At 34.9% G+C, this 13,119-nt stretch overlaps 1 protein-coding gene across 1 annotated transcript in view; it reads right to left on the reverse strand.

The window, feature by feature from the left end:
* The window catches only part of adm2a (adrenomedullin 2a), a 13,145-nt gene extending 9,891 nt beyond the window's left edge, over positions 1 to 3,254 (reverse strand). Inside the window, exons 1-2 of the mRNA XM_073838220.1 lie at positions 3,166 to 3,254; positions 2,667 to 2,891 (exon numbers count right to left, since the gene is read on the reverse strand). Coding sequence (XP_073694321.1) covers positions 2,667 to 2,746 — 80 coding nt within the window. The 5' untranslated portion in view covers positions 2,747 to 2,891; positions 3,166 to 3,254. The remainder of the gene's footprint in view (positions 1 to 2,666; positions 2,892 to 3,165) is intronic.
* Positions 3,255 to 13,119: the final 9,865 nt, after the last annotated feature.

The raw sequence follows: 13,119 nt of genomic DNA on the forward strand, positions 1-13,119 counted from the left end.
ATTCAGGGACAGCATGTCACGGCATGTCGAACAATAAAAATCCCTGGCTGATATCGCAAAGGTTGCTGTACGTTCTATGCTTATCGAATACTAAGAGAGTCTGTGTAAAGAACGCAAAGTTCTCCAAGAAAGCTACTGAGAGATACCGAAAGGTCAAAATAAATAAACACTTTTTATGACGTTCTCATAGGTTTTGATATACGTTTGTGTGCGGAAGAGCAGCATAGACATCCTAAGCATCTCTTACACTCTTAAAAATCAATGGGTTCTTCAAGCGATGCCATAGAAGAACGATTTTTGGTTCCACAAAGAACCATTCAGTCTGCTTACCTTTTTATAATCTGAAGAACCTTCTTTCACCATAAAGAAGCTTTTGTGAAACAGAACGTTTCTTCAGATGTTAAAGGTTCTTAAGACAAAAAGGTTCTTCTATGGCATCGCGAAGCACCTTTATTTTTAAGAGTGTATGGTGAGTTAGTTTCGATTTTGGTGTACTGTCTCTTTAAGGTCATCTGACATTATTACAGTACTCAGAAACCTACTTATCAGTTGTTTATTATCACTTAGCAACTGTTAATCAACTACTCTGTCTAATTTCCTCACTTAATATCGCAAAGCTCAGCAGATATTTATACTTTAAATGCTGTAAATACTGTAGGTCAAGGACATATAAAGGCTATCCCTTGACGTAAGCGATTAATAGGTGAGGAAAAGTGCCAGATTATATTAATGAGCTGCTATGAAGGCAGCTTTTCAAAGCTGGAATGATCAGTTTTTGTTTGTCTGTTCCTCAGGTCAATATTGCGAGAGAAACAAGACGAAGACAAATGCACAGTTCAGCAAAACGCAAGTGAGCACAGCAGGTGTCAGCCAGAAGAGGGCACACATACACTCATACAGCAATTCATTCCTTTTGACTGCCGTCATCCATCATCAGCCAGCAAAAGTGACTTGACAAAAGAGTGGCACTGCTTTAATGCCTTTAAATTGCGCTTTTTTAAAGAATAATTACTCAATATCTCATTTCAATCAAGAGAGCTTTGAGACTAAAGCAGCTGAATTGATTGAGGCTTGATAGCAAGCCAGAAATGTTGGAGAATTTTACTTTTAAATTTGTTATTTTCTTCTTCTAAGCTTGACTCAGAAGTGATGCAAGTGCTTATCACTGCTCAAAAAAAAAAAAAAACAGACATTGAACATTAATTTGTGTGGCTTTCGAAAGCATGGCGGTCACTATAAAGTATTTCTTTAATTACACGATGAGCACCAATGTCTTTCGAGAAGTGACTAATGGTAGAAACCAGAAATTGTATGATGCAATGATGTTTGCTGGTTACCTTATGTAAAAGGGAACACTGTAAATAGTAAAAGTTATTGCAGGACGGTTTGTTTCCAGCCAGATAATACTCATTGGAAACCAACTATTGGCTTTTCCAATAAATGTTTAGAAAAGTGGGAAACTACCTACCAGAAGAAAAGTTCCTCAATAAGAGGCAATAGAAACGTTATAGACGTCTTATTATCAGGAAATTGTAGGGGAACAGGAAATGAAAATCAAATTCAGTAATAAAGTGTTAGTTTCATTTAATGTAGACTAATAATGCTTTTCATAGCGTGAAAAAAAGAAACAAGTTCCTTATTCAAAATACGGCTTTGGGCTTCCCCATTGATAGGCTACTGCTGGAATATTTTTAGCTAACGTTACAAATATAAAACAAACTATATAAGGGTGTATGTGAGCTACTTATCTGTTAGGCATTTTATAATAGACTGTATAATTATCAATTACTTTTTCAAAAAGCCGGCCGGCAGCCAACTGTGAATGATGGGATGCGTGCGTTTATACAGTCACGTCTACCATCCTAACTGACCTTGTTCACTTCAACCATTATCTGACGCGACATAACATCCTCTATTTGTTTAATAATCCCTTTTTTTGTATATAATACAATCTCTAGTGCCAGTCTACTTCGAAATGTTGCTGAAACTCCAGTTAGGTTTGTCTAACTAAAGGTGTGTTTAACTTTTTGAAGGAGCGAAGATTACTTGCGCGTTTGATTCTTTGCGAATCGGTTCTTTTGAATGATTCGTTTTAAAGATTCACTGAACGTTTTAGTAAAGCCGGTTTGGACTTTGTTGCTGTTTATAAAAGCGTTTTATCAATAAGGGTGTTTATTTTTAGTTTCATGTACACTTGTGCCCTTGTTTAGTTAATATATAATCATAACATCCTTATTATGATTTACTTCGAAGGATCTCTGTGTGAAAACGTTTTTGCTTGTTTTAATAGTGTTATTTTATATACAAAGTATGTTTGTCAGGTAAACTACTTTGTACCTGTAGCTAACATTTCTAGAAAGTAACGTAACTTTCTGGAAACATTTATAGTGATTTGGTGATTTGAGAACAGCTCGGTTCAGACCGGTTTTGTAAACTGGTTCAGCGGATTCATTTCAAAGATTCGACTCTAAAGAACGATTCCTTTAATAGTTGCCTACAGAAGCGCGGTTGTTCATTCATCCCTTAGCATTTCACTACTTCACTAGAACGTCTGCACGTAACTTATAGCCTATCTACACAGGAAACAGTGTTAAACAACTAACATTGAAAATAAGTTAAATGGAGCGAGCAACAAATCATAGGTATTTAAAAAAGCGCATTCCTACCTGTTTCTCACCGGTTGAGCCAGGAGTTGTGAGGAGAGCAGGCTGATGCAATACACAAAAACCGGGAAAAGTGCTTTCATCGTGGGCGAATAAGGTTTTCACACCCCCTTGGTCAGGAGGGGGCTTTCAATGCACCTGGACGATATTGAATTTCCAGCAACTGAACTTCCAAGTCAGACCAAAAGTCCAACTTCAGGGTAGCCTGCTGTGGTTTTTCAAGTCGTCCTAAAATGGGAGGAAAATATTAATTGATGCCAATTTTTCCAGCCACACAGCTTATTAATAACACATTAAGTGCTCGAATTTGCTATGCATTGAATATTTGTAGACAAGCCAACATTTAGTTGCATCAGTTATTTATAAAACTAGATGGTGCGCAAAGTCTATATTAGTGCGTCTGCTCTAATTAGCTGCTAGGTAATTACAGTCCACTCCTTTTTTATAGTTCCATTTAGAGTGTGTTTTATTAAAAGGCATCATATGTATAAACATTACTGACCTTTTTTCTCAGGTGAAGTTGTAATGCTACGCGTAAAACTGTCTCCTTGAATTTTCCCACGGGTGCGCACGCGCTCGCCAAGATCAAGCTCTTGTGAAGTCTGAGGTTCAGCTGACATTGACTCGTTTAAATATGGACTGGGCGGGACTACAGTGCGATTTTTCAAAGGTGTGTCGTTCACCCTGAATCATACTGCTACTCTGAGTTACTGTGGTATACTGGCAATTTGATTGGTGTCAAATACAGTTATTTATTTTATGCATACCTTGGCTTGGTGTTGCATTTTTAAGGCTGCTATAACTTATAACTAGCCCATATCTTTATGAGTTAAGCAATAACTTTTGCATTATTGGAATAGACATTGTGATCAAAAAACAAAAGGCAAGCTTGAAATAGGTACAATAACATTTACAAGCATTTCTCACCTCGTTTTACTAACACACTTACATTCTCACGAACCCCTTCTCTTGTTTATCTCGAGCCATTTTGGTGTGAGTGTGCAGAGGGGATAAGGATGCTTCGACTAGTTGACTTCCCCAGAAATTCAGGAGGGCAGGACGCACCCTCGCTCGTCTCTAATCAATGTGCATTTTAGTGATAATTGATTGGACGGACATTCTTTTACAATTGTGTCACAAAAAAACAAACAGTTGCACTTTTGTTGTAAAACAAGAGGTGATATTTGCAGAGTCATTTTAGATTATACAATAAGCCCTAAATATAGTGTATAAATAAGCGGAGTTTGAATGGGTAATAGTGTTAGTTATCTTTTTATTTAAAATACATTATTTTCAATGCAAGAATATTTAATTATGAATAGTTTAACTTTGTTCAAATAACTCATGAACTATATTATTTAATCTTTATTTAGTTTTTTTAATCTCTCATGCACGGTCATGGTGCAATTCCCAGTTGAGCATGTGACAAACAAACTTTGAACTTCAACTATTTGTGGTATCTCGCTTTTCCCTTGAAAAATCAAGGAAAGTCACGAGCTCCTGTAAGCTCAGTTTTAGCCTCTAAATGTTTTTGAAGCCCTCATTTAAGCAACAATTGTGCCATTAATAAAGGCTTTTTTTTTTTTTTAGATATAAACATGCTGAGGTCAAATCTAGGATTAATTATTTAATCTCTTTCTTCTCTTCCCAGAAATGTCTCACGGTTTCACAGGTGGAAAATATGTGTCACTTATTCAGGTCAGTGTTGGACATCCAGTAAAGAATTGTTTTCGTAGTTTTAAATGGGTGAATGTTATAGGAAAAAAACAACCAGTAAAGTGATTATACAGCGCAGGTGACTGATAAATGAAGTAATTCTTAGAGACCTGCGAGATGTACGTGTCTGAATTAACCAGGTTGGCAAGTGTTTCAGTTTACATAATCGTGAAAAATCATGTGACAACCGAACTGTGAACTGGAGCCAAATCTCAGATGAATGCAACAGTCTCCCCCTCTGATCTCACATTCACTGTATATGTGCCAATTAGTTTACATGAGTTACTACACGCTGCAGCCAATGAATCCGGTACAAACCGAAACTGTTAACCTGTGGTGGTTTTCCAAAAACCTATGATACTGTAAATGTTTTCAATTGGAATTAGATTTAAAAAGCAGTTTTAATAAATATGAGTATAGGATGCGTATGAGGATATGATTAGATAAACCAATTCCGGTTGGAATAATAGAGAATGGTTTGACGTAATGCACAAACAATAGGCTTATTATAAAGAATGACAAGCAGTATGTACAAGAGAAAAATCTCACATGAGCTTGGCCTCCCAAAGAAAAAAAATCAATACACTACAATATATTGTACATAAGTGTAGAAATGAGATAGATGTAACAGAAGTTATAACTTATGCATTGTGACATATTTCAGAGTGAAACAGCTTTTAGAATGTGAAAAATTATAGGGCAGGACAGGACAGGACTTGACTTTATTTGCTGTTATATAGTAAATGTGTAAATTCAACGGGGTGGGTAGGAAGCTTAGTGATTGAGACCTGAGGAGCAGAAAATTCACCTCTTATCTCTGATTTTGGCTTTTTTGGGTTTTATAGGACCAATGGTAAGACCTTAGACAGGGTAGATGACATTTTGATTTTTTTTTTTCTTGGATGAAAATGAGGCTGTAAGGGGACCGTTTTTAAGTAGCAGTCTATGGAGGCCATGGAATAAAAGAGCAAAAAAAAGTAAATTTGAGTTTATATTTCAAAATTCTAAATCATGAGTTTAAATCCCACACTTCTGACATTTTCCCCCTCAGAAAACTCGTAATTTGAGTAATAAAGTCCCAAATACAACATATAAACAACATATACAAAAATTCTGAATTGTGAGATAAAATAGGCAAATTTAATATGACGCAGTCTGCTGCAGCAAGTTTACGCTGCTGTCGCTTTAAGACCGGATGCACAGATCATATATTGTGACACGTCTGTATTTCTCCCAACTGTTTAAATTCACTCAAGACAAAACCGACTGCATTTGCATTAATACACTCCAAGACGGTGCATTTTGACAAAACTTTTTGTGTAAGTGTGTAGCAATAACATGCAAAAGAAAACTTAATTCAGCATTTGCAAGCGGACTGAAAGGCGCTTTGGGTGTTTGTGTATGCAAAGAAACCAGCAGGCTTTCAAGTTCTGGCAAGACTTTTAGATATAATAGATAGACAAACAGACAAATAGACCGACAGACAGACAGATAGCACTGTATTAATAAGCAGTTGTCTCTTGTTTGCTGCCCCCTAGTGAACATTACTGTAACTACACTGGATTAAGCTCATCAGTGTCCTGAAAGATTTTTGGGGTTGAAAAGAGAAAATTACAGTGGATTTCTCCCACGTAAAAATTCCCATCACGTGCCATGTGCTCATAAACAACATGTCTTAAACATTTTAAACTTAAAAACAAACTTCTCCAATCATGGTCCTTGCGCTGCAATATCACTGACGTCTTTTCACCCTCCTTCCTTCCCAGTAGGATGAAATGGTAAATCCCTGTTAAATCAATATGAAAACACGCTTGTTCCCACTGAGCTTGTTTCCCTCGCATGTTTACGATGGCCTGTCGTCAAGTTATAGACCCCAACTGGTTTGTTATGGCTCACATTCAAGTTTATTTGCACCGCTGTGATGGACAGTTGCAGTCATGTTTGTTTTACGCCGCTTCTATTACAGTTACCCATGAGCCAGTGCGCCTGTATGTCTGTACACCTATATTTACACTTAACTGTGCATCTGTGCGTGGGAATGGCAGTCTGTTTGAGCGGTAGCACCCGGGTGTGACTGCAAGGGGAACAATAGATGTGTATTTCCAAAAATACTTTCTATGAATGAAGACAAAGATATGAGTATGTGTGCTAGTGGATCAAATAGCTGGCAGTTATAAAAGATGAATGAATCCTGACCGCCTCGTATGTTTCATCCTGTCACTTCATCATCCTCACATGACTCATTGTTATGGTCTCATCCTGGCACTAAACAGGATTAATCTGGCTGATACTGGTTACATTCTTCATTATTTATATTAGACGTTCTATTTTAATGTAGTTTATTAGCAGCATAGTCCACATTTGATCAGTTTTAAAGTACTTTTAGTATGTTTGTTTTGGATAAAATATTTCCAATATTCATTAAGGTGGCAGTAACAGTCATAAAAATAGCAATATCAATTTAAAACAGGTATACATTTGATTTTATACTTAAAATACAGTTGAGGTCAAAAGTGTACAACCCCCTTTCAGAATATGTAAAATGTTAATTATTTTACCAAAATTATTGTTTATTTAGGTCTGACCTGAAGTCCATTGTTTGTCCTAAACAGTTCAACTAGCTGCTGTTCTTCAGAAAAATCCTTCAGGTCCCACAAATTCTTTGGTTTTTCAGTATTTTTTGTATTTGAACCCTTTCCAACAATGACTGTATGCTTTTGAGATCCATCTTTTCACACTGAGGACAACTGAGGGACTCAAATGCAACTATTACAGAAGGTTCAAATGCTCACTGATGCTCCAGAAGGAAAAATCACGCATTAAAGGCCGGGGAGTGAAAACTTTTCGAATTTGAAGATCAGGGTAAATGTAAAATAATTTACATTTTGCAAATTCTGAAAGGGGGATGTAAACTTTTGACCTCAACTGCATATTTAAAAAAGCATTCAACAAGAGATTTTTAAACGATTTAATGACATTTTTTTAAGAAGATACATACAGAGGCAAAGAAAACGGACAACAACGTGCAACAGAACAATACCTTTATGCAAAGTGTTTAGGCATCACCTGTTTCTTTATGCAAATTTGGTCAAATGTCACTTCCTTTCAGTCTCACATGGATTGTTCAGGATGTTTCCTGTAAACAGCATGTTTCAAGTTTTCTGTTTGATGGCAAAACATAAATGTAAGAAACTCAAAAAGTTACATTTACTATACACACAACATCTAAAATCTCTGCAAACCAGATGTTAGTCTTAGTCTTAGTCTTACTCTTACTCTTATAGCGCCTTTCAAGAACCCAAGGTCACTTTACAAAATAATACAAGCAAAAAAAAAAAAAAAAAAAAGAATATATAAAATATTATATATCCATGCACTTATACAGCTCTCAGAAATACTCTCTTCTATTATAATAAAATAAAGGCTTTAAATTGTCGTTGTTTTTCCCAAAAATATTTAAAAGTTTTCTGTTTAATTAAATTAAATTTTTTTGCAATAAATAACATACATTTTTCCCTAATTTACAGAAAACACCCACTAAAATGTCATTCAGTGTAACAGTCTTGTCAGGCATTATTACAAAAAAAAAAAAAAAGTATGACATATTAAAAGATGAATTACTTTCACCCCAAATACTAATTAGTTTCACTAATTAGTACATTTTTAAATTTTGCCACTATTTTGCCCATTTGTCAGTAAGATATTTTTTACTCATTTAAAACACAATCAAATTTAATATGCTCCCTTATTCTTTTACATATTTTATTATGTACAAATCAAAATAAACATGTTGTTTGAAATTTTACATAAATATTGTGTTGAAAGACATTGAATGAGAATGTAACATTATTTCAACCAAATTTTGACATTTTATTGTCCAAAAACTTATTTGAAACCTTAAAAATAGACACTTTACTTACATGTAATGTGCTAGCTATAGACATATATATATATATATATATATATATATATATATATATATATATATATATATATATATATATAAACTTAATTAAAAAAATTATTAAGATAATAAATATTAAAATAATAATTTTTATTTTTCTCAAGTGACAAGCACTATTTAGCCTCACAAACATGTTTTATCAATATTAGCAAGGATTTGTCACAGCTATAAGAAATTAGGATGCTCTGAGATGACCTATGATTTTCATTGAGCAAAGAGACCTCTTCCTGTCTATTGGTTTGTTGACAGGATGTCACATGACTCGCAAATCCGGCCAAACAGCTCTGCTTTATATTCTCCCAATAGGTTACATGTCATGCGATGAAGGCCCAGACACCTTTACACACACACACACACACACACACACACACACACACACACACACACACACACACACACACACACACACACACACACACACACACACACACACACACACAGACAGAGCACTACCTGTAGAAACATGTGTCTACACATTTGCCCTTCCTGTCACATGGCTCCGGCCAAAGCACAGCCCACGGCTCTTCCTGTCATCTTCTCACTTGTCACTTTTCTGTTTCATAAGAATATTACTCAGCTTCTGTAATGAGAAAAGACATTTTGTAGTCACACAGAAATCTATGATTTCAAGACACTCAGACTGGATAAATAACAACCTCAGATATCCCACAATGTACATTTCGTGCAGGCACAGGTGCAGTATTTGCCCTTTTGGCTTGATAGTGTGATCGGCTGTTTTTGGGAACTGGATATGGAGGTGCCCAGCTGCACGCAAGACTTCATGACTGTTAGTAGCTTTTCTCAAAGCTTTGTGGGGAACTTGATCTCTGTGTCCACTGAGGGACTCCACTTGTCTGTCTTTCTTCCTTGCTCAGTCTTTCTACTCTTTCTTTTTTAATTAATTTGCTCTTTTTGATTAAAAGTTTGGGCCGTCACAAAATAGGAGTGATCTGAGCTGATCCTGACCTCAACATCCGTAGTGACTAGACAAATTGCTAAATTAAAAATGTTCTAAATATATTCTAAAGGTGACATATCATGACAATCTGACTTTTCCTGTGTTTCGGTGTTATAATCGGGTGCCCAGTGCATCTTCTAACCCAGAAAATGTGAAAAAGGACAACCCAGTAACTTTGTTTTGGTAAGCTTGTGAAAAAACAAGCCGCTTAGGTTTTGCTCCCCCTGTGATGTAGAAAGGGGATTTTGTTATAATATTACCGCCCCTTAAAGGAGAAGTTCACTTCACTGTGAACAAAAATTTGTCATCATGTCTTGCTTTCTTCAGTCGTAAAGATTTTTTTTTTTTTTTTTTGAGGAAAACATTTCAGGATTTTTCTCCATATAATGGACTTCTATGGTGCCCCGAGTTTGAACTCCCAAAATGCAGTTTAAATGCGTCTTCAAAGGGCTCTAAACGATCCCAGCCGAGGAAGAAGTGTCTTATCTAGCAAACAAATGTTTTGTTTTTTTAAATTACAATTCATATACTTTTTAATCTTAAATGCTCGTCTTGTCTTGCTCTTTTTCCGGTCCAAGACAGTTAGGGTATGTCGAAAAACTCCCATCTTATTTTCTTCCTCAATTTCAAAAATCATATCTAAATCATCCTACATCGCTGTTGAAGTACTGACCCAGTGTTTGCAAGTGAACATGCAGAGAAGATCAAACACTCTTAACAAAAAAATTCAAAACAGCGATGTAGGATGATTTTAAAGTTGAGGAAGAAAACGAAATGGAAGTTTTTCGACTGTCACAAACCGGGAAAAAACAGAATTCAGGTAGAGAAAGACAAGACGAGCATTTGAGGTTAAAAAATATAAGCGATTGTTTTTTATAACTTGTGTGTTTTTAACATAAACTTGTGTGTATTTGACAGTTTAAGTGCAAAAAGACATGAAAGAGAACTTAGTTTAGTGACAGACACTTTTTGTGTTCGTTTGCTTTGGATGTGTGCGCTCAGAAAGCCTTATATCAACTGAAATGGTTTAAAACAGATGATTTAAGCACAATAGACATGATAATCAAAACCAAACAGATGTTTTTAGAGTATCTCAGGTACAAGCTGTGAAGCTCGCATGCATGAAAAACAGCGTGTTTCTGCTTCCACTCAAAACAGGCATTTCAAAATTATATAATAAATGTTCTATGGGGTATTTTGAGCTGAAACTTCTCAGACACATTCTGGAGATTTTGTAAAAAGGGGCATAATATATTTAAAAAAAATACATTAATAGAAATACATAGTCTGATACTCACCTTAGATGTTCGTTTATGGAATATCACAGTCAGTTTGGAATAATAGTTTGTTATTCCTGTGAACAGTCAGCTAATTTGAGAGTCAATGGCAGGGTGACAGTATAACATGGCTGTGAATGTTTTTAATTCTGGTGTGATAAGTACTCTGGGTCAAAGGACTTTGCACAGGAAGTGTTGGAATTCTTTTGGAGGTGTGTCCATGCTGACAGGCAAGGACGCAGGCCTCAGATTGTGGGATAGGGGGGTTATCCGGTAGGCCTTTTCAGCTTTTTCCTCTGTGATGAGACTTGTAACTGTAACATTTATGCAACAACTGTCCAAACATTGACTCTTTGTAGCAAAATCCATGTGCTCATGGAATCAGTGCAGTTCTGTTACCTAAGCAATGACAGCTGAGCTAATCGGAGATATTTGTGAGGGTTGAGATGAAGGCAGGGGACTGAAGGGTCAAGAACTGCATATAGGTTTGTACAGCTGAAGAAAATTGTGCAGGATTTTTTTTTTTTTTGGCAATAATGAGGGTTGAGTTGACCTTGCATTAAGATAAAGACTTCTGAGAAAGCAGAGTGAAGTCCACAAAACATTGTTTTTTTTTCTTTCTGCGTAGTCTTAGAAAAAAACAGTGGGTGTTTTGTCAAGCAAAAAAGTGCTTCAGATCCATTTAAATACACCTGAAAAGCATTTGTGTATTTTTTTTGCATGCCTCCCAACAATTTGCATGCAACAGAACAAGACAAATAATAACAATAAAAGATTTCTATGCAAATTATTTATGCATTGCTTCTTAATGTATGCAAATTTGTCAGTAAATTTGGTCAAATGTCACTTTCTGTTAGTCTCACATAGACTGTTTAGGATGAAATCTGAAGCTTTGTGTTTCATGTTTTATTTAAAAGTTGAATTTACTATATATACAGAACATCTATAGCCTGATCAAAATAATGATCATAAAAGCAAAATATTAGTCAAATAATATATATTATGTGTATGTGTGTGTGTATATATATATATATATATATATATATATATATATGTATGTGTTTGTGTGTGTGCATGTGTGAGACCCTGGACCACAAAACCAGTCATAAGATAAAATTTTACAAAACTGCGATGTATACATCAAATGAAAGCTCAATAAATAAGCATTATATTGATATATGGTTTGTTAGGAAAGGGCAATATTTGGCCGAGATTTGTCTATTTGAAAATCTGGAATCTGAGGGTGCAAAAAAATCAAAATACTGAGAAAATCACCTTTAAAGTTGTCCAAATTAGGTTCTTAACAATGTATATTACTAATCAAGAATTACATTTTGATATATTTTTAGTAGGAATTTGACAAAAAATCTTCATGGAACATGATCTTTACTTAATTTCTTAATGATTTTTGGCATAAAATAAAAATCAATAATTTTGACCCATACCATGTATTTTTGGCTATTGCTACAAATATACCCCGGCGACTTAAGACTGGTTTTGTGGTCCAGGGTCACATATATGTTGCTCTCTGAAATACTCTGATCTCACATATTAAAATAATATCAAATAAAATTAATATTTAATGTAAATATATTGATACAATGCAAGCAGCTGGTTATTAGTCCAAAATAAATAATAATAATAATAATAATACTTTTTGTGCTTATTCTTAGGGACAAACTAAGGGTGTTTTGGCCAAGAACAAGAAGTGCTTTAGATTTGTGTATTTTTGCATGTCCATTTTGCAAATATAAACTTTTTAGCCTCATTTGACTTGACATCTTCAGTCACAATCCATCCTAAGTATAGGATAATAATTTTGAAACATAATGTTGTACATTTATTTTGAAACACAACACAGGAAATTGTACGAAAAAAGAGGGATTGATTATTACTTTAAAAAATATTTAAAGTGATAAATATATAAGTATATGTGAAATCTCTTGTTGAAAATACTCTCATCTCACATATGCCAGTTAATTAATACAATGCAATCAGCTGGTCTTTTTTTGTGCTTAGGAATAACTATGTTTTTGCCAAGAACAAGAAGTGCTTTAGATTTGTCTATTTTTGCATGTCTATTTTGCATCTCCATGCATTTAAGCTCAAACATTATCTTACTTTTTAATCTCTTGATTTATCACATCTGCTCTTATTGAAACAGGTGTAATGGTTAAAGGAGAAGTTCAACAACAGAATGAAAATTTCCTGATTTACTCACCCCCATGTTATCCAAGATGTTCATGTCTTTCTTTCTTCAGTCGAAAAGGAATTAAGTTTTTTAAGGGAAAAATTCCAGGATTTTTTCCATATAGTGGACTTCAATGGTGGCCAACGGGTTTCAGTGCAGCTTCAAAGGGATCTACACGAGGATATAAGGGTCTTATCTAGCAAAACGATCGGACATTGTATCTTGTATCTCAGCCAAATATTGTTCTATCCTAACAAACCATATATCAATGGAAAGCTTATTCAGCTATAAATTGACACTTATGACTGGTTATAACCGATAAAAGTAGTAAAATATTTACTAATAAATAT

The sequence above is a fragment of the Garra rufa genome, chromosome 4 (assembly GCF_049309525.1).
Source record: "Garra rufa chromosome 4, GarRuf1.0, whole genome shotgun sequence".
Lineage (NCBI taxonomy): Eukaryota > Metazoa > Chordata > Actinopteri > Cypriniformes > Cyprinidae > Garra > Garra rufa.